The sequence below is a fragment of the Epinephelus moara genome, chromosome 12, assembly GCF_006386435.1.
Source record: "Epinephelus moara isolate mb chromosome 12, YSFRI_EMoa_1.0, whole genome shotgun sequence".
Taxonomy (NCBI): Eukaryota; Metazoa; Chordata; class Actinopteri; order Perciformes; family Serranidae; genus Epinephelus; species Epinephelus moara.
The window spans coordinates 3,704,342-3,727,665 of NC_065517.1; the positions used below are offsets into that span (position 1 = coordinate 3,704,342).

General features: G+C 40.7%; 1 protein-coding gene across 1 annotated transcript; it reads left to right on the plus strand.

The window, feature by feature from the left end:
- The first annotated feature begins 2,052 nt into the window (after positions 1-2,052).
- Positions 2,053-23,324, plus strand: stmn4 (stathmin-like 4). The gene is made up of 6 exons (XM_050058892.1): positions 2,053-2,170; positions 12,984-13,046; positions 13,354-13,449; positions 13,669-13,874; positions 19,325-19,516; positions 21,752-23,324. The coding sequence occupies exons 2-6, from the start codon at positions 13,031-13,033 to the stop codon at positions 21,809-21,811; spliced, it is 570 nt and encodes a 189-aa protein (XP_049914849.1). The 5' UTR covers positions 2,053-2,170; positions 12,984-13,030; the 3' UTR covers positions 21,812-23,324.

The following is a 23,324-nucleotide window of genomic DNA, read 5'->3' on the forward strand; positions in this document are numbered from 1 at the left end:
TGTGGACCGACCCCTTCTTTGGAAAAACGGGGAATTGTATTTCTGATTCAATATATCATTTGAGGAAACTATACAATTTTAAACTATATAATAATAAAAATAAAAGCACTTGTGCCAATTATATATGCAACACGATGCATTAATAACTTTAAAAAGATTGCATCCTCCCTCCTCATCTGCCTCACAATGGTGTGGTCCATGTCCGCATACACCGGCACACAGGCAGCACTGGCACTGGCAGAACTGACTGGGAATCAGTGGAAGTTAACTTAAAACAAGAGACATATTGGACACCTTTATTTACTTCTACTTTTCAACAGAATTTTGTGTGAAACAGCCCAGCCACTAAAAATCATTCAAACCAATTTTAGTGCAGTTTGGATGGTAACTTTATATTTATTTAGTCTTATGTATACACTTACAACTTATAATTTCAATGTACATAGTACTGTGCATATTTAAGTTGTCCTACATTCAGAGACATAATTACTCAACTTGTTTTGAGAGAAGCCACCATAAACACATGTTTTGTTTAAAATATTTTTGTTTGATTTAGTGGGGTTGTTCACTGAAGGATTTATTCTGCCTATAAACTTGCATTTATTTAGAGATTGATGTTCTTGTGAAGCATTGTAGCAGAGATAAAATGAGTGACACTTATTGACTGACCACATAAATATATGATGACAAGATATATTCAAACTGAAACTATCTTCATTGTGATTTTCAGTCTTTGTAACAAGAACAACGACACCCATATTTGTTGTACATTGCCACTTACTAGTCATTTTTGGTAATGCAGGTTGAACATATTAAAAACCTTTATATAGGCCCTATATAAAGGTTTTTAATATGTTCAACCTGTATGTATGTATACATATATATATATATACATATATATATATATATATATGGGCTACTGTATTGGTAAGGAATGCTGTTCTAAACATTATTATTACTTTTATAATATTTATTACATACATTTGAAGATGCCGGTTCCATTACAACAGTAAATTTGACTGCAACTTTGTTGGTCCCCCCAAAAAATTGCTCTTGAGAAATATTTCTGTTTATTGTTGTCCCCAGCAATGAATGGAATGGAATTTCCGCCCTTGCCCATGTAATAACTTTATTTTGAAAAACTGCCCAAAACTGATGCAGGAGGGTACCTAGGGCATCATATTTTGATGTTTAGGTCCACTGACAAAGTGGCAATATTTGATGAGCTGGAATGAGAACAGGTGGGGTCATTTTAAAGTGGTAACAAACCAAGGTTTGGTCATTGGTAGGATAAATGCCTTGAAGTGGATCCTGATTTACTACTACTACCTGAACTTGAGTCCCTGTGTCAAAATGTAGTCATTACTTAGCTGAATTTGAGTATTCATGGTGCATATTCCTAAATTAATTTGTATTTAATCAAATAATCAAACAGCAAACCTGGATATACACAACAACGGAATATATAATGTCATGAAAATGAAATATGACAGACCTTAGCTATCATCATCATAATCATGGTCGAAGATCATCCCACTGAAACTGAACAGAGAACAGATTATATTAGATTATATATTATTTAATAACAGTAGTAGGAGGAGTTGTAAAGTAGCAGTTAATATAAAGTAGTGGTAGAAGTACCAGTTTTCGTGGTGCTAACGATGGTAACAAATATTGAATGTAATGAAATACATGTGCTTCACACTGCAAAAGGTTTTCTACTTGTTCTTGTGTATACAGTTAGCATCTAAATAATTGAGTGTCCTGCATGCTTCCTAGCTGGGCCCCCTGCTGAGAGGCACACACACACTCATACACACACACACACACACACACACACACACACACACACACACAACACACTCCTGCACCATGTAATAAAGCAGTGACTCCACCACCCACCCTGCAGTACAACACAAAGAGCTGACAGCCCTCCCCCCTTCCTCCCTCTCCCCTTCCATTGGCTGAGAGGCTTGGATGCTGGCAGTGTCTCAGACCAATAAGACGTCTCCAAGGTGATGTCATGGAGGCAGCATTGATGCTGTTGCTGATGCTGTTGCCCGGCGCCTGTATCCGTGCAGCCAGACAGGGGTAACCGTAGTCACCGGTCTAGCAGCAGCAGCAGCAGCAGCAGCAGCAGCAGCAGCAGAGAAGACAGGGACAGAGGGGGGTGAGTCTGCATCACAAAACACACAGCAGCACATATCTGGACTCTACTTGGCTTATTTTGGGTTCTCAAGTCTGTGTTTTAATGGTTAACTGAAGGTTGCCGCGGTATGTGTGTGTTTGCGAGTGTGTGTGTATTGGTAGGGCGTAATGGGGCGAGGGTGAGGATAGTGATGATGCAGTGGTTCCTGCTGACAGGAGAAGGAGGAAGAGGGAGAGAGGGAGAGAACTCAGTGTACCCATAAACTGTAGGTGTGTAACCTGTCATTTATTATTGATCCTCCATATGTGCACATGCAGCTTTGTGTTTGCTATTAGCAAGGGGAGAGAGAAATAGAGTGGGTGAAGGAAATGACGTGTTTACGTGTTTTGTGCTGAAAAGGTGTGTTTGCATGTGTGTATGTGTACAATAGAGCAGGAAAGAAAGGAGGACAGAGAGAGGTAAGACAAGAAGAAACACTTGAGACAAATAGTTACAGAAGTTACTGTTTGTCTTATATTTCTGTCTGGTTTTGAACCTGCAAAGTGTCTTGTATTTAGTATTAATTTCGTCTTTATTATTACGTCTTTAGCTTTGCCACACTGCAGGTTTATTATTCTGTGTGCATAGTGCCTTTTCAAGTGCAGGTATGCAGTAAGAAAAGCTGGCAGAACAACAGCAAAAGCAATCCCTGTTAAACCTCTATAACCAACTGAGTCAAAATGGATCATAAAAAGATAAAACTATAGATGGGTGTAATGGGATAAATTGAACAAATGCTGATACTATCTAGTATTGTGAAGTTGGAGTCTGTTATAACTGTTACTCCTATAAGAAATTTGTATAATGCAGTTAAAATGTTCGTAGAAATAATCAGAGGTGTGTTAACACCATAAGATGATGTAAAGGATTCCTGCAAGAATATGAAAAGTAATGAATCATATACTGTGCCCATGGAAACAGTAACTTTTTTCATTTGGACTTCTATGAAACTCATCTAGAACACTGAAGGTGCACTGTATGTGAAAATGAAAATGATTTACATTCAGACAACTTGATATCTGTTATCTGTTCAAATGCTCAACTTTACAGCAGAAATAAACATGGAACAAAAAATGTTTTTTGTCTCTTTAGCTAATTTTAACAGTCATGACAACTGTACAGGGGTGAATTTTATATAACTCACCAATTTACATTTTATGAAGGCTTTAAGTTACCAGCTCATTCTCATTCCGAACTCATTAAATACCACTGTATTGTCAGTGATTTTGGCATCAGACACCAACGCTAATAGCCACCTTTCACAGTGGTATAATACACATCTGGGTGGCATCAGTTTGTTACACAGCCAGATGAAACCTTTTGCGGTGTTATGATATGGCGCCAGCCGGACAGCACCTGTCTTAGTGGTATGTTACGCAGACGAAAGACATAGGTTTGAAACGTTGCCAGTAATGACATTGTATTAGGAGCTGAAAAGACTCTATAGGGGGAGTGGAGGTGGATGGGTCCAACAAACCTTTGTCGTTCACCTAGGAGCCTGGTGTTCACTTCCAATGTAAATGCTGAGCCAAACCATGACGTTTTTTTCCAAACATATCCACATGCTTTTGTTGCACAATGAAATAAACGTAAATACTAAGTGTTCGACCAATTTTGTAAGTTTATATTTAAAAGGGACATTGTGTAACATTTTCAGCTGTTTGTTGGTAAAAATCGATGTCTGCATTCATAAATATGTCATCATTGGTTTATTATGCCTCTGCCAATAATCTGACTTACTCTTGTAAAAGGAGAATTTCGGATTTGTTTGTACATTGTGCGGGTAAGTCGTCTGGGGGGTTCCATAACGTTTCGCCATCTTCAAAATGCATCCACCAGCAAGGGACATACAGCCACACCTTCGGCGTTTTCGCTGAAAGTCAGGCTCGCACTGTGTGACTTAAAAGCTGAAGGGGAGGAGCAAGAGGTGCTTCGCTACTACCCCGGCACTACTGCAGCATAACAAAGTCCCACTCTTTGAGCATAATGCAGGATCATGCATGTGCAGCATCACGGGAGACGGAATCCTCGTTGCCAAGAAAGTGCATAAGGGAATCAAAAAGGCAACGTGACCGCCATCAAAAAACGAGGGTCAACATCGAGGTAGCCGCTAACAGCTGTTAGCAGCCAGCGCCGCTGTTAGCGCTGTTAGCACCGCTGTTAACTGTTAGCCGTGACAGCTGTTAGCAGTAATGCAAGGAGAGGGATGAGGTGTGTGAGGTTGAGCCACTTGTCAGTCGTCAAAAGACAAGACGTGATTGGTTTGTTTCGATTTACACCCGCCCCAACAGTCCTACATTGTAAACACAGCCAGCATGGTGAGGAGGGGGTTTGTCAGCTCGCATCATGTGTGTCTGTGTAGGAGCTTGAATGAATACTCCATGAAGTATCAGATGACATGGTTTCATCAATGTTATCATAGCTTTGAAACAGTGAGGCGCTAGAGTGCGCTATCCATTTGAATGCAATATATGATTTCAGTGTTAGATGTGAGAAATTCCTACACACTGTGGCTTTAAAAAAGACTGTATGCATCTTATGAGCAGAAACTGTATATTTCCTATGAGAACAGAAGTGTATTTTGAAAAGACACAATGCATTTAACAAGAATGTCAACAACAAACGCAGGTTGCCTAGCACTTCATATGTAGACTTGGAAGGCATGGACCAAGCAGCCATATGCGATGAGTTGGGATGACAACAGGTTGAAGTTATGCATAATTACGGGCGGGTCTCTTTGAGTGACAGGCTGTCTGCCAATAGTGTCCTCAGCTTCTCAGTCAGATCTTTTCTTCCCTCTTCCACAGCTCCACCCTCTTGCCCAAATATGGCCACATCTGGCTCCAAAAAGCCAAGATGGCTACGGCCAAAATGCCAAACTCGAGGCTTTAAAGCCATGTAATGGGTGATGTCACAGTAGCTACGTCCATTATTTTAACAGTCTGAGGTTTAACTCTTTACTTACATTATCACTCTAGGTTTTACTGATGCTTCTTGTTTTGCATTATCCCCTTATCCTATCTGAGGCCTGCCCTTTTTTGAAATATGAAGCCCTGAGCTCTAAGTCAGTTTTACAAATGGGATAATTTCCCTAAAATGATGCCCTCTATATAAATGAGATGAAAAGACATTACATGTAGTCAAGTACCCCAAATAATGACAAGTTTTAGTACAGATTAAACAAATGATATGTAACATGTTAAGCTTTAGAGGTGCCTGAAAGGAATTTTGTTACCTCTGGATGGACTCAGGCTAGCTGTTTCCCCTTATTTCCAGTCTTTATGCTAAGCTACAAAAATTGACTGCTGAACATAAAATCATATTCGGCATAAAAACACAAGACACAACATCTGAATCTTGGCAGGGAAGCAAATGAGCCTATTTCACAAAATGTTGAACTTTTGCCTTAATATTCAACATTTACTGTAAAGAGTGACAAAATACACATGAGTATGCAACAAAGACAAATCATTCTCGGGGCGTCAGTGGCTTAGTGGTAGAGCAGGCGCCCCATGTACAAGGCTCTTGCCATAGTGGCCCAGGTTTGACTCCAGCCTGTGGCCCTTTGCTGCATGTCACTCCCTCTCTCTCTCTCTCCCTCCTTCACGCTTGTCTGTCCTATACATTAAAGGCTAAAAAGCCCCAAAAAATATCTTAAAAAAAAAAAGACAAATCATTCTCCATGTGTTTTTGTTACTTTAATATGGACTATAGTAGCCCAAGTTTTTGAGACCTTAAAGAAAAAATACCACCTTCAGCAGACATGAATGACAGAGATCGTCTGGGAGAAATATTCCATTAATGTCATAAAATACTACAATGAAAAACTTCACTGATTTAACTGCACATATACCAACAACCTTACCCAAATGTCCCTGTGTTTACTAAGGCCCCTCTCTCTCCCTGGAGCAGTCTCATTCCTGCAGGAAGCAGTGCATTGATCTGCAACCTGGGTGGTTTCATTAGATCAGAGGCAGTTTGTGTGTGTGTGTGTGTGTGTGTGTGTGCATTCCAACAGTGTAGCAAAGCAGCATATCCACTGCCTAATGAGTATGTGTGCAGTCAGTGATGTATTTTACGGTATCTGTACATTTATGTTGCATGTGTCTATAGAGCGTACGTGTGTGTCCTTGAGTGTGTCGGTCCCACTGGGAGCCATGTCAGGGTGGTCAGGTGAGTGTGTGCTCCACACTGTAATGAGATGTCTCTCATTCTTGTGTCACAGGTTGTCTCATTAGTACACTGCTCTCACTCTCTGGAGCTCACTGCTCCTCAGGCATTTACTGTGGAAAGACTGACAGCTTAAAATGACAGGATAGATAGATAGATAGATAGATAGATAGATAGATAGATAGATAGATAGATAGATAGATAGATAGCGTAGCTACTTACAAAATCAGGCAACATTTCCTGCAGTGATTACTTTTTCCACAAAAAGACAGGAGGCAGTTAGCTTTGCTTATCGATAGATAGCTAGATAAATAGATATATATATATGTATAAATATACCAATAGGGATGAGCGAGTTCACCATTATCTGTATCTGTGTCTGTATCTTTTCAACCAACTAAATTATCTGTATCTGTACTCGAAATGGCGGGGTTTATGTCTGATGTGGATGGAGTTAAACCTAAAGTGGGTTGGGCCTAATCGGAAGTTGTTATTTTAAGTCTGAAATTTATATGGATTGATCAGATATTGCAATATTTATTACTTATGAGAAAAGTATTTACAGAACAGCCTCAGAACTGAGCTTCAGATCATTTTTTTATCACAACTGTAACAGATTAAATTTAGCCACCCCAGTGTGGATTTTCCTTCATCACGAGTACAGGTAATGACACATTTTATTTGTATGATAATCATACTCGTAACAAGTACATTATCTGTACCAGATACTCGTTTTATCCGAGTAAGTGGCTCAACCCTACACACAATTAGCATGTTTTATCTTGTTTGTTTAGTATATACACAAACTGTAGAAAATGTCAATTCTACTTTTTAATGGTGAACAACAGCCAGGGGCAGTTCCTTCCCAGAGTGGTGCAAGGACAATATAAAAGAAGGAAAGGTCATGATGTCAGTGGCAGTGTTCAAATTTTGCATTGGAGCCAGACTTTGGTGTCAGTTCTGTTGGAGCCAATGGGGCAGGCACAATGAACCACACTTTGACTGACAAATCCTTCCACCAGATCAACACCCATGTGTAAGTGGTGCTTACTGAGGTTTTTTATCTAACTGTTCACATTGATTTTTCTTGTTATTGGTCTACAAACAGATCACAGATCTGTTTCAAGCCCCTGCTTGGTCCAAGATAGCTAACGTTACATGACCAAACAGGGCAGGTCTGATGGCTCTGATTATTATTATAAATATCTGCCAAACTAGGACTTTACCGTGTGCTAATGTCTTGCCGTTTGAAAATAAATATAATTAGATGACTAACATAATAAATATTTACTTATGTTCATCATCTAATGTTAATTAGGTAGTTAACATATAAGTTATAACAATGATAAAGCTAGAGAGGCTGCAACATTTGCTATCTCTCACCAACCCTTCAGCTTCCTGTCTGTTTCTTTCACACCTTCACAAGGATTATTACTGATTAACGTTTACAGTCCAGATTATCGCAGGGCGACTCAACAGAGATAATGCTGGCTAACAAAGTGAGCCCTCCTGAATATTATGAAATATCATTGACAGTTTGAGGTTTGGTTAGTTATTGATAATCAAATACATGTAGGCTACAATACTGCCTGCTGTTAGCAGGCAGTGTTAGCTATCTTGGACCCAGCAGGACCTTGAGATGCAGCTGCTGGACTGGACAGAGGCATGATCTGTTTGGAGACCAATAAGAAGGAAAACAAATGCACACATTTACATAACTCAACATCATGTAATTTGTGTTTTTTGATTTGGTGGATGGATTTTTCAACACATATGATGGGTTATAGTGTGATTTGCCATTCTTGACACCAAACTCTGGCTCCAATGCAAAATTCGAATGCTGTCACTGATATCACGACCTTTCCCTCTTTTATAGTTTCCCTAGCTCACACAGTAGAGCATATGCAGCATGTACTAAGGCTGCATCTGGAGCAGCTGTGGGGGTTCAGTTATCAGGCATATATCCCAAAATGTCCAACACTTCCTTAAGTCTGATCATAGAAACCTGTGACTGTCTTAATAATACAGTTAGCATGTTGGCCTTTCAGCACCATGCAGCGGCACCCCCCAGAATTCTTCATAGGAGTGGCCATACGGTAGCCTGTTGCACCAGACCCAATTCACAAAACGTGAATGGGTCTGAGTGTACATTTCCTCTATTCCCGAGGGGCAGTATCAACGGCTGTCACTCAAAGTGCCCCTTCACGCAATTGGAGAGACAGAAAACCAATCAGAGTAAACGAAATGTGTGACGTAGGCTAGCACAATGCCACTGTAAACAGACCAGCAAGCTGCAGCGGAGATGAGCTGTGATGATGTCTGGGAAAGAGGGTTGCCGTCTTTGTGGATTTCCTCTTCACTGTGGACTCCAAGTTGCATGGCTGTGATTCCCAGCTTGGTCGCTTCCCTGACCTGCTCCTCCATGAGAGCAACTAGCGGAAAAACAACAATAGCCACTGGGTTTTCACTGAGTCCCATCTTTTTCCTGATCAACGGAGCCAGTTGGTAAACTAAACTTCTACCAAACCCCGTAGGAAGGACGGCAAACACATCCTGTTTTTCAGTACAAGCTTTCAGTGCAGCCATTTGCTCTGCTTTTAAAGAAAATATACATTCCAGTTCGTTCAACACATTTACCATTGCAGTTTCAAAATCAGTAGCCATGTTGGTTGTTTACGAAACGCATGCACTCCACTCCTTGTCCCTCCTATTCTGATGACGTGATTTCAAATAACCCGCCCCAAAGTAATAAATGGTTGTGATTGGCCCGGTAAGCTTTAACCAATGCCAGAATGCGCCTTAATGATTGCATGGCCAGACTGATCTGCGGAGTGAAATAGAATATGAACTGGCAAGATTAGGATGGTTTCACCAGGCTAGCCATAAGGGGCCACTGAAAATCTTTGGGTGGCACACCAAAACCAAAACTCATAACTGAATTTTAGAAATTGACTTGTAGTTTTAGTGTATATATCAGTTGAAAACTATGTCAATTTGAGAGTTAAATAATGGCATACTGATGTGCTTTGGATTCTTATTTTACAGTTGATGTTACTAATTATCTGATGTGCACAGACTATACGGGTACAGTTAATATTTTAAGTTCCATGACAATCCTGTTTTAATGTGTCATGTGTCTATACATTTTAGGTGATTCATTGTCCTTCAAATAAGCTGGTTGTCCTTTTCCTTAAAAAGAAGATACAGCTTTAGGTAGAAGATACAGCTTTAATTTGAAGAAGTACATTGGTTGTAAGGAACAAAACATTTACTGGGAAGTCTTCTCAACTTTAGGGGAGATTCCCATAGAACCCAATTTCATTCAGATATCTTGAGGTGAGAGTTCAAGGGACCCTTTTTAAAATGGCTGTGCCAGTTGTTTCCTTGACAGATTTAACCTTAACTTTAAAGCATTGTTGGCCCCCTCCCTGACAAGCTATACCAATGTGGTTGGTACTGATGGATGCCTCAGGTCGTCTAATTTCACAAGATATTACTACCTTCATGCTAACCACAGCCTCTCTACAGGTATGTTGGCATCAAATTATTTTCACCAGGGGTGGCCAGCAATTGTATCGGGCGGAGCCCCCTGGCCCCCTCTTGGGGGCACCACTGGTGCCATGGATGCTGTGGTCAAGAATGGAGAAATACATTGTTACAGGTTTAAATACATTATAATAGTTTTTCTCTCTTTTGTTTTGTCATTAAGTTTTCTTCAACCTAACAAAATTTTACCTCAGGTTAAAATATTTGTAAGTCCTCTATGCAACAATGCAAATAAACAACACATAAAATAGTGTTTATTTTTTGAATGTAGGTGCTTTGTATCTTTGGCTGTCAGCTGTAGGCAGAGTGATTAGAATACAGGATCTACTATTGTATATTCCTGTATGAGTGACCCGTGCTGTTTGGATGATCATCTATGTAGAACTCAGAAGATGAAAGGGAGGTAGTTGAGAGCAGGTGGGACATGTCTGGCAGACAGGTTCCATCACAGATGTTTGATTAAATTAGGCCCACATCAGGAACCACCGGGATATGTCAGCCAGTAGTGGAAAATTAGTGCAATCCTTCATTTGCTCTCTGTTATTACTCCTCAGCCTTTTTCCTCAATTCCTGATTGTTGTGGGAGTCCACATGATGAGAGTGATTATGATACTGAATCCCAGAATTAAAGCAAAACTTAATTACTGTGTGCACTCAGCTGTGGAAAGGTCAATAAACTGTACAGGGTACTCCTGGACTCTCAAATGAATATCTGTTGTCAGCTAATTGGAGAATGCGATCAAATATTCAAGACTTCTGAGTGTTTGTTGATATGATTAAACTCTGAGCAGCAATGATTGAGGAAGTTCTGTCCAGCTTTTATTAATATAAATATTTATTTGCTATAATGGTACAAGTCATATTCATTGAACAAAACAAATAGAAAATGTATGTGTGACCATCTTTTTGATTGGCTTGGATTGCATCCTGTCTCTCATCGTAATTCAGTTTAATTTGAAGTCTGAATTTAATTGAGTCATTCTTGAATTTCAGTCCCTCCTCGGTCAAGTATGAATGAGTAAACTCTGATAGGTTTAACAGGCCACAGTCGTTATCACACAGACATATTTGCTTTAATCACACAGGTTTGAAGTACATTTTCAACAGGCTGCTGTCATGGTTGATGCCTCACTTCGTTATTTGTACCTCCGTCTTCATTTCTTGTATCTTCTAAATGATTTACTGCTGCATTTCCCACTTGTGTCACAGCTGTGATCCACTGCAACACAGATGCCTCAGAAGTAGGCTAGTTGTGTCCATACGAGCAGGATTTTGTGACATCACAAGTAGTTTGTTAGTCTACCATGGCCCACTATGAAACAAGTGTCATGTGGAAACTTGAAAAATCCTGTGCACATACAGTGACATGGGACCTTTTAGTAAGTGCCTTTTCATCAACTTTATTAATGCATATTTTCAATAATGCATAAAAAACTAATTGTAAACTCTTGTAACTCGAAAAAAAGTCTAAATATGGCAAAAACCCACTCAAAAGGCAAAAAATGCAATTTAAATGCACAATCGGTATCCCGTGTTTCACCAAAAGTCAACATTATTTAAACTAATGTGTAATTTACATAGATCCGTAGCGCACTAATGTGACTCACATGACTTAATAACTAGTGAAGGCCAGAATGAAGCTTCATGATCCATTTTCTTTATTTTCTGGACCCTCTAGATTGCGGGTTTTGTTTTTTTTCACAAGTTTGAAAGAACACTGAATTGCCTTCCGCAAGCCTTTTGAACCCACTTCACTACATGACACACCCACTTCACTACACTTCACTACACTTCACTACACGACACAGTCACTTCATTATACGACATACCCACTTTACACTGACTTAACCAGATGAAATACTTACTTCACTACACAAAACATTCACTTTACTACAGGATACACCTACTGCACTACAAGACACACCCACTTCACTACACAAAATATTTACTTTATTATAGCCCTTTTTAAACAGGAATTGTGCAAATTTGCAAGAAAGCCCAATCAGTCTTCTTTCAGCATTGGCAGTATAAAAGCAAAATCGGGGAGTGCAGCAAAATGCCGCCTACCTACTTTTGCTTATACAGAATGCGCCTTTTTCTGGGCAATGGGGGGCGTGAGCAAGTAACAAAACGTGTAGCTCAGCGTGTGACATAAACAGTGACGTGGGAGGGAAGCCNCCCTACGAGGCAGAAAATTGGGCACCTCGGATCAACTCGGCAATCCGGCTCTGTGTGTCTAAACGCTCGCAGCTTGCCGGCAGAACGGCCCAACATTCACTGAAAATCTGGCAGTGTAAAAGGGGCTTATGAGACACACCCATTTCATTACAAGACACAGACAATTCACCACACAAAACACCCACATTAATACACAACACACCCAATTTACTACGTGAAACAAAACACTATTCATATAACAGTAGTGGATAGAAATGCACATTCATTGGAAACTTTGAAGTAGGAGACATTTTTGTGTATAGTATTAAACTTTTAAATGAATGATATTTGCGTTTCCATAGATTCTAAATTGTTCAATGAGGGATATGCAAAAGATGTAATTTTAAACATTTTTTTCGATGATGTGCTGATTTAACTTGTTTTTTTCAAAAACGCGAGTCACAGAAAGTGTTGCAATGTTCCACTTGAAGGACATTTAAAGCACTGTGTCAACTTTGTTGGTTGAAATCTCCTATTAATGGAAGCATGGGCTATTTTTGTGCACATGTGAACAACTTGATGATGTCTAATGGACCTCGGCTTACCATGTGCTTGATGATTTCTTGTTATTTATTAGTTGTTTATTTTTCTGGTTTGGTTTTCCCAGCCCATCAATGTATTCAGACCGACAAACTGTCCTTGGCAAGACTTATCCTCTGTTTGGGCCCACATTTATTCTGTGGTACAGGGCTGCTCTCTCTCATTGTTTCAATGGGAGGTGCTTACACCTGTGTTCTGCAGCTTGCTGTCCTGTAAATTCTCTTCTTAGCTACTTCTTCTCACATTCATTATATGACCTTTGAATGTTCATTCAGGCCTTCCCCTTTGTGTCTGCATGTGTCTGCATGTGTCTCTGTGACAGACTGAGAAGGATCTTTACCATCCCTGGAGAGTGAAACACACAGTGAGATGATGACTCTGGCAGGTAAATGCAGTCGCAGCACAAAGTCATTCACCTTGCAGCTCCCCTCCTTTACTGAATATACTGCTCATGATTTCACTGTGGGAATGAAAACAAGAGTGCACTTTTATGATCTGAATCATGTATCTTGTCATTATTATGACTATCATAATAACATAATAAGAATGACTAGTGACTGAGAATGAGAATTACATCATCAGTCTTACTTGTTCAACATTTAGTTTGAGTCAACACAATGTCAAGCATAACAGAACGTGTGTGTGTGTGTGTGTGTGTGTGTGTGTGTGTGTGTGTGTGTGTGTGCCCTCAGCCTACAAAGAGAAGGTCAAAGAGCTCCCCCTGGTGTCTCTGTTCTGTGCCTGCCTGAACCCGCAGACTGCAGACAAACCCACATACAAGGCAGAAGGTAAAAACAAATCACAGTCACACGTCTGCTAACAATCATACAAGGAGAAATATGCAGTACTATAGCCAATATAAGTACTAGTCATTTTAGGAAACAGTTTTTCTAAAGCAGAGATGTGTAGAAGGGAGGTAAACACTGATTATGTGTTAAAGTCTTTTCCTGTATTAAAAATTCGTTGTGAATGAATAAAATAGATATGTTCATGATCCAACACCACAGATGCAGTGGACCTGGGATGGTGCGTCATCAAAGATGTGGAGGTAATTGAGCTGAACAAGCGGACATCTGGCCAGGCCTTCGAGGTCATCCTCAAACCCCCGTCCTTTGACGGAGTGCCAGAGCTCAATGCATCCATGCCGCAGCGCCGCGACCCGTCCCTGGAGGAGATCCAGAAGAAGCTGGAGGCTGCTGAGGAGAGGCGAAAGGTGAGGGAAGGGGAGAAGGGGTGGGGTTTTTATATCATCATACCCAAAAAAAAACCAACCAGACAGCCCCTAACCCTAAAGTGTAACCCTAAACTTAGCTATTTGTGGCTCATTCAGGCATTGTCAAACATCTGACAACACTCTTTGTGGGCAGTGTGATTTATACACTCAGGAGGAAAAAAGGGTGGAAATGGATAAAAGGAAAGAGGGAGGGAGTGTTGGAGTTGATGGACAGGAAGGGAGGAAGCACAAGCAGAGGGAGGGTGGGAAGATGAAAAGAGGGACATGAAAGTACAAGGGCAATCATGAAAGGACACACTCACAATGGCTCATATTCATCAAGCAAAGAGGATGGTGGAGAGAGAGAGAGGGGGGAGGGGGTGAGAAGAGAGGAATTATGGCCACGAGGAGAATATGTCCTGCAACACAACGGTCACACAACACCTGCAACATCACATGGTGTCATTAATAATCATTTGTTTATTAAGTGCCTTAAAGATCCTGGAAACAGATTTTCTCAATCTGCTTCCTACTATAAGTCGGAGGCTTCCCCATAACAACACTTTATTCTATAGTCAAAACAGGTATGGCTCTTTCACATAACAGATTTATATATTTCTTCTTTTCTCTGTACGATTTTCACTAGTTTGCTGTGGGCGGGGCTTCGTTTGAAATAGGTTATGTCAATGAAATCACACTATGATAATCCTGATGATCCAGAGTAGCAAAGTTTATGGCTGTTATTTAAACGATATGTAGCTCATTGTCTAAGGTGTATGGTGCAAGTGCATTTTAAACAGTAATGTTACTGCAGCAAATATCATGGGTCATTTTTTTTTATTTAATTTAATTTTAATTTTATATACTTTATTAATCCCCGAGGGGAAATTCAATTTTTCACTCTGTTTGTCAGTTACACACAGATCGGAACACACACATGCACAAACTGGACCTATACATGCACTAAGTGGAGAGATGTCAGAGTGGGCTGGCCATGACAGGCGCTCTGAGCGGTTGGGGGGTTTGGTGCCTTGCTCAGGGGCACCTCGGCAGTGCCCAGGAGGTGCACTGGCACCTCTCCAGCTATCAGTCCACGCTCCATATTTTGGTCCGGACAGGGACTTGAACAGGCGACCCTCCGGTTCCCAACCCAAGTCCCTATGGACTGAGCTACTGCCGCCCCAAATTTAACCCATTTCATTCCAAATTTTTCTCAGACAAAGTATCAAAATCATTTGTCACTGGTAACCCTTTAAAATAATCATTTTCTTTTTTTAATTCTCATGGAAAAGTAGGTGAAAACTTGTGTTTAATGTTCGGTCACAATTGTGACGAGTGGGATAATGTGTTGTATCTACCATTTGTTGACCAAATTAACATCATCTCCAATGCAGTCATCTAAATTCTTATATACAGTATATCCCAGCTCAGTTATGAACACATACAATAAAAACTCTGTCACTGGCAGTCCCCAACATTGCTATTAGAATGCTCTATCACATTCTAGAGTGACTATTTTACATATCAAAAACTCTTATACATATATCATCGCTTTGTCAGTCGCCTTTTACATTCACATATGACGTGCTAGGTATCCTTCTGCATATGCTGTGACGACTCAGGATGCACTTCCAACCCCGGGATGTCAACAAAAACTCGATTGGGTTTAGAAAAAAACATCTTGGTTTGGCACACGGGAAGTGAACACTAAAGCCGCGTTTCCACCAAACACTTTACGTATGGTACCTTTGGAACCAAAAGTAACCCTTCAGACATTGTACCTAGTAGTGATGGCCAAATGAAGCCTCATGAAGCATTTTCTTTATTTTATGAGCCTACTAGATGGTGCTTTTTGTTCAACAAAAGGTTGAAAGCACACTGAATTGCCATTCTTTGAGCCTCTCTCTTTAAACCAAGTCTTTAAACCTGATGCCATCTAATGGGCTCAAAAAATAAAGAAAATGCTTCATGAAGCTTCATTTGGCCATCACTAGTACCTAGACCCTAGACACTGCAAACAATCAATCAATCAGTCAATCAATCAATTTCATTGATAAAGCCCAATATCACAAATCACAATTTGCCTCACAAGGCCTTACAACTTACAACATCCCTCTGTCCTTTGGACCCTCACAGCGGATAAGGAAAAACTCCCCAAAGAAACCTTTAACGGGGGAAAAAAATGGTAGAAACCTCAGGAAGAGCAACTGAGGAGGGATCCCTCTTCCAGGACGGACAGACGTGCAATAGATGTCGTACAGAACAGATCAACAAAATACAGTAACAGTAATCCGTATGACACAATGAGACAGAGAGAGAGACAGAGAGAGGGAGAGAGAGAGAGAGAGAGACAGAGACAGAGACAGAGAGAGATGCAGGACAGACGGTAATGACAGTAGCTTACAACAATATCAATTATAGTAATAATATTATAATTGTAATTACGGCTATTGTGGTACAATATGTTGAAAGTATATATTAATATCTGATAGTATACATATGTGACAATAATCATATGTGTATAATAACAGTAGAAGTATGACTAATGATAACAGCAGCAGCAGGAGGCATCTGGCAGGACCACGGCAGCAGCACAACCACACGAGTCACACTATCCAGGCACCGCTGTGATAGAAGTTAACCTGCGAGACAGTGATCCAGAAAAGGCTCCGGAGAAGAAGCCGAGTTAGTGACATGCAGTACAGCCGAGTTAGCAAGATGCAGTAACAGGACATGTGCGTTAGCAAAGGAGAGAGAGAGAGAGAGAGAGAGAGAGAGAGAGAGAAGGAGAGAAGTTGCTCGGTGTATTATAGTAGGTCCCCCAGCAGACTAGGCCTAAGTCAGCCTAACTAGGGCCTAGGCTCTGGCTCCTGATCTACTTTTGGTGACTTAATTAAGGGACCACGAGTAACCCTGCATTCTCAGTGTTCTGGTGGGATATTAGGGCACTATGAGCTCTCTAAGATATGAAGGAGTCTGACCATTTAAAGCTTTGTAAGTTAGGAGTAGGATTTTAAATTCAATTCTGGATTTTACAGGGAACCAGTGCAGAGAAGCTAAAACAGTACTCTTAAATGTGAGGGAAATGGGAAGTTAAAAAATAGCGGGTTTGTGCACTTAGTCCTTCTCAGGCAAGCTCCGGGGTTTAGTGTTGCCGTAGCTCGATGCTACGTGACCCTTTTTTTTTTTTTTCAGAGTGAGGATTAGAATATATGCTGTTCACATAATCCGGCCAAAATGAATACAAATAAACGCTTGAAGATCCACTCATTTCTAAAAGTGTATGTCATATAAAAACTTAAGTAATGGTCAAAGTTGTCATATGGAATATTTAAGGTGCGTTGATTGTGTCATGTTGTCAGCTTGTGCATTGAGAAACATTACAAGTTAATGTTCCACCTTAAAAATCACGGCAGTCGGCCTAGTGAGAGGCAGCAAAACATCCTATAATTTTATAGTTATAATCTACTAATAAAACTCTCCATGATATATTAACAGTGGCTTCTGCCTCAAAACCAGCCACAGCTCAGCCCTGACCAGAGTGACCGTCCTCTACTGATCAATCAACGGATTGCAGTGTTCACAGCTCCACCTTTTAGTACCAGATCTGTGTACTATATACCCCAACAGAAGGGGTACCAAAAACGGTAAAGGTACGGAACGGTTCCATTGGTACCATCCACAACTTTTCGCTGTGGAAACGGAAAAAAAGCGTACCGAACTGAACCAAGCCGTACTGCTCGATGGAAACGCAGCTTAAGGTCCTGGGTGAGAGTCCAGGGTTTGTTGGACCCATCCACCTCCCCTCCTACCCACCCTGTACGGACTTTCCTGCTCCTTTTATTACGCCGTTACCAGCAGCGTTTCAACCTGACCCCATCCAGCAGCCTATCATACCGCCCAGACAGGTGCCATCTGGCTGACCAGCGGTGTATCATTAAAACACCAAAGGTTACAGCCAACCATGTTACATACTGATACTGCCAGGCAGCGCATCATACTGACATGATAGGTGGCTTTGGCATCAGGTGTCATGTCTGATGCTGAAATCATTGACAAAGTAGTGGTATTCGACAACTTTGGAATGAGAACATGCTGGAGGGGGAGGTCATAATCTCTGATGAAGTTGTTCCTCACATGAACTGTTTGCATATGTTTAGCATATGTATTCAAAAGCCTGGCTGGCAAATGGCCTGTGTCCCCCTCAAAGTCTATATCTATCACTATCATAATCACTGAAGACAGCATCTTTTTTTTATTTTGAGGGACAACTGTAAGGTTGTATGCATTGTCTGGGCCATCACCAAGATCCCACATATCCAAAACATCACTCAAAGTGAACCTGAAATAAAGAAAAGAAGAGTAGAAAGTTAGGTACAACAAGAACAATGGATAAAGACATGTACATTTAGAAGGTCACTATTGTTGCGGTCAACATGTTCACTAGTTCTATGCCCCCACTGAACAAAGTTGGGTAACGGCAAATGCATATATCAATACTAGACACTTTAAAAATAATGCATACCAAAAATCTCTGTCCTATCTTTATGCTAACACACTTTACTAACCTTTTGATTGGGAGCTTTTATGTGGCAATCCTCTTCTCATCGTCCAACCAGGAAGTAAACAGCTCTAGTCATGAGACAATTCACACGAAACATCTGACGCAGCACATATTTCATTGAGACCCTTTATTATTTCAATATTTGCTGGAAATGCATTTATAGATCATTCAGTAACATTTTGAAAGCCTTGTAACTGAAAAAAAGTTAAAAAAAAAAAAAAAAAAAAGTTACATCTACATAGTTACAATCTTGACAGAGCAAACAGAACTTAACTTTTGTCTCCTGATATAATCAGTGAAGTTACACTGCTCCTTGTGTGTAAATACGCACAGCATCTCTCTTAATGTGGAGTCAGACAGCAGCTCTGCAACTCTGCTCTGACCTCTGCCTACGTTCACATTTTATGCGCCATTCATATTTTCCTCATTAATGATGTATTATTTCACCCACCTACAACCCATCAGCTTGTTCCTGTGTGTAACAAGCAGAGTGTAAGCATGTTGTGAACCCACCTATGTAGGTGCATCTTACTAACTGAATAATGTACCTTTAGATTGCAAGGAAAATACTGCACCATTCTGGATTTGGACCAGGCTTTTGTTGGTCAATGGCACAATCACTTTATGCTGACTCAAAATAGCAACAGGCCAACAATGTCCCTGACCACACCTCATTTTAAGCCTATACTTGCGTCCAAAGTACATTTGCTACTTACACAATGTGGGCGCTGGCCATTAATATGACAACTGCACTGGTCTGAAACTACTAATGACAGATTTGCTGCGCCGTGCTGGGTGCACGTTACGTTTATGTGTCTTCTTCCTTAATACCTCCTCTCTCTCATTTACAGTTAACTTACCTTCAGTGCCCATTGTCTCCCTCTAGTGCCAGGAGGCGGAGCTGCTGAAGCACCTGGCAGAGAAAAGGGAGCACGAGCGCGAAGTGATCCAAAAGGCCTTCGAGGAGAACAATAACTTCATCAAGAACGCCAAGGAGAAACTTGAGCAGAAGATGGAGGCCAACAAGGAGAACAGGGAGGCCCTGCTGGCTGCCATGCTGGAGAGGCTGCAGGAGAAGGTACTGTTCAGCTCAAAGGATTATTTCTAATAGAGAGAGCTTGTAAGGGGGTTTTGTTCTCGAACTCAAGGTCTCACACTTTAAAATAATCTAACCATATACACTAAAAACAATTCTGGTTGACAGCTGATCCACAGCGATCCAACACATTCTCTTTCCGACCTCTTCACATATTGACGTTTGGTCATGGACTATCCACATTGGGATATGACGTGCAAGGTACCCTGGGTACGTTGGTTGTGGACGTTCTGGGACGCTGTGTCAACTTCAGCCTCTCTGTCTGTTATCAAAATACACTTCCATTTTCACAGCAAACTGACATTTTTTTTCATTCACCAACAACGCACATGGTTCTGTTTAGCCAACTCATGCACGTGGTTGGGTTTAGTAAAAAAAGAACAAGGTTTGGCTTTACAAACTCATGGGAAGTGAACACCAACCTCCCGAGTGAATGTCGGGGGTTGTTGGACCTATCCACCACCCGTCCCACCCACCCTACCTGGATTTTCACCCCCTTTGTTGTCCCACTGTGTTTCCCCCTGACGCCACCAGGCGCCATTACACAAGGCAACCGGTCATGTATCATGCCAGCGTGAAAGGATGGCTTTTTCGTCAGTGTCAGCTGCTGGCCCCCCCACCAACCTCATACCATAGATGCATAGATTCTAATTAAGTGGGAAACAGTGAAAGCTCATAATAATCATAGACATGGAATCCGTGACAGCATCCCAACAATTTTTGCAATTTTTCACTTGCCCTGCATAAACATCGCAATATTTATCACAACTTTAAGAAAAGCTGCTGTGAAATCAGGCATCAGGCCACAACAATGCCAAAAACAGTTCGCAAAATCCTATAAGGAGTGATAATAATGTACAAATGTAACGTATCCGTGGTTTGCAAAAACGTACAATACCAACATTTCTTCTGCGAACTGGGATGTGCAAAATTGATTGTTGTGCACTAGCAGTGCAATCGAGGTGCTATTAAAGAAATAGCCCAACAATTTAAGAAATATGCTTATTGCAGGTCTGTACAACAGTTAGATGAAATGATTGATACCACTTTCATGTCTGTGCAGTAAGTATGGAGCTAGAGCCGAAAGACAATTACTTTAGCTTAGCGTAGCATCAATTTTCTATTTCTGTGTCTGTGTTTAAACAAACATGTTCCAGTGTCTTATGCTGGGTTCAGACTGTACAATATCAGCATGATTATAACTAATAACGACACGGCGTCGTAAAGGCGTCAGCTCAGATTTTGAACAACAATGAGTGTTATATGCGATAAACCATCGTTTTATCTTGTGTAGTGTGTCATAGTAGACAACAACCAACGCTGCATCTGGGATGCCTCATGATGTCCTGACAGAAAGTCTAGCATGGTTGATTTTCTTTTTTGTCCCCCATGACTTCTCCTATCACAGCCATCACTTTGACCAGTAGAAGCACAGAGCAATCTGCTGCTGTGGACAACTGTGTGGCAACAACACCCCAGCCTTTTTGATATTTCCTCTAGGGATGTTACCACGACAGAGTAAAAAGGGGAAAATCATGGCGTGAAACAGCAGAGAAACTGCCATCAAGCTTGCAAAGAATTTTGTTTCTTCATAATGGAGGATATAAAGAAATAAAATTAAAAAAAATAGTGGCGGGGCTTTTACTTATCACAAGTGTGTTGTCACGGCAAGACTTTGTGAGTCCACAACTGCCGTGACATAGTGACGGTTGGAACAGACAAAATTGTTGTGTAGTCTGAACCAGGCATTTATTAGTCTGTTTAAGAGGTTTAGGTAGTTGTTGTTGTTTTTTTTATTTGCGAGACAGCCAGGCTATCTGTTTTCTCAGTCTCCAATCCTTAGGCTTAGCTAGGCTAACTGCTTAAAAATCTGCCTACCAGCAACTCTAAAACTCACTAGCTACATTCCAACCTTTCCTGTAACCAGCACTGTTTTGCATTGTATGTTTTGTTGTGTGCAAATGAGGCAAGCCATCAGTGTCACATCAACTGGCTTTGCATTTCTATTTTAATATTGTTCACAAGCTTGATCAGTAATCATGAATATTAAATGAGGTGGAAAAGAGTTTTTCGCTCTCCCAACTCCCAATCATTCCCCTGTTCAAATCTGTAGGAGCAGTCGCTGCCTTGTTCTGCTGGCATCTCCCTCATTAATGCTAATATATTCATGAATGCTAATGACTCTGATGTTGCTATGTCTCTGTGTTTGTCTGGCAGGACAAACATGCAGAAGAAGTGAGGAAGAACAAGGAGTTGAAGGAGGAAGCCTGCCGGTAGATGAGCGGAGAAGAAGAAGAGCGAGAAAGAGCAGGACTAGAGTTTTTTGAGTCGGTAAAAAAAAAAAAAGGAATGAAACAGTGCAGGGAAGAAAAAAAGAACTCAAAAGCAAATCGAACAAAAGGAAAAGCCGAGTTTTCATATTTGATGTATGCTGTAACGATTCTGAACAAGCTGTACAAAGTTTAGCCAACTCTTGGTGTTGAAATTTAAAAAGAAATCTTTCTTTTTTTTTCTAAAGGAAAGTGGGTGGGGGTGGGGTGGCATCAAAACAAACATTTCACATTTTTCAAAGAGGGGCAGCAATGGGTGTTTGGTGAGGAATGAAAGCTGCGCCAAAGCAGGAGGAGGTAACAATTTAAATCACAGCTCTCATTACTGCAGTTACTTCAGTCAGGAAACAGGAAATTATAACTGCCTGCATATTTTTGCATTGTTGAGCAAGCTGTGCTTTTCTGGATAATCAGAAGTTGAATGCAGTAACACAGCCAATTACACCGTTTATATCCAATTAGACTGAAACTATGGAAAAGGGAGTTGTAACCTAAATTGTTACCAAGTCAAACATAAAAAATGTGAGATGTGGTTTAAAAAAAATGGGCACGATGCAGTTAAGCAGCTGTATAGTTAGTCACAACCAACAACAATTCAAAGCTAAGACTCCCAGGCTTATTCAATCTCTGATTTACAGGATACTTACCAGTCAGTACGCATAAACAGGACACAACACATGAGCTTCTGCTGTTTCCGGATTACAAATAAAAACTCATTTCCCTAGATTCACTGCTCTCAAGTTAATTCTTCGCAGCACCATTTTTTGGGATTGTTGGGTCTGTCTGGGGACGTCTGCGTGAACTCAGTGAATCTCACAGTCTGAATATAAAATGAAGAATCAGGCTCTTGTTTCCTTCTACAGTGCTCTAGGGGAGTAAAAGAGAAAAAAAAGCTTGAAATGCAATGAAGCTCTACTGGATTGTGCCGTTTTCAGGCTCTTTGTGAAACTTAAACTGTAGTGTAGTTGTAGATCAGTGACATGCGTTTAGATTTAGAGCACCGATTGCACTCTTATTTCATTAAGCACAACTCAAAAGCACATATGCACACATGAAAGACAGTGGATATATACAATATAACAACAATAACATCACAAGGAGGCAAGGTAGTGAGTGACAGCAGTTCAGAATTAGGAGAAATTTGGTTTTGAAGGGATGAGTTTGGGCTTTGTGGCTAACCAGCGGTCTCACTTTGCTTTGGCATGTGTCACTGTGCTCTGATTGTCAATTTATGATTATTACGAGGGAATGTAAACCTAAATGATTAAACAGAAAGATGAAATTTGCTTGATTTGTTGAGTCATACTGACTTGATTGAAATGTCAAAAATGTTTGCACTGTAAGCGGGGAGTCGTTATATGGGGTTTGTACTTGCTGTAGCTGTGTGTCGCTGTAAATCTTCAAGGCTGGATCGATTGTATCTATTTGGCATGGTCAGTAAAAACAGCTTGGCTGAACTC

Bases quoted from the DNA above. Each gene is read 5' to 3' on its own strand.
- stmn4 (XM_050058892.1), top strand. The intron at 13,450-13,668 runs GTAAAAACAAAT...CCAACACCACAG, and splicing joins ACCCACATACAAGGCAGAAG to ATGCAGTGGACCTGGGATGG. The intron at 19,517-21,751 runs GTACTGTTCAGC...TTTGTCTGGCAG, and splicing joins TGGAGAGGCTGCAGGAGAAG to GACAAACATGCAGAAGAAGT.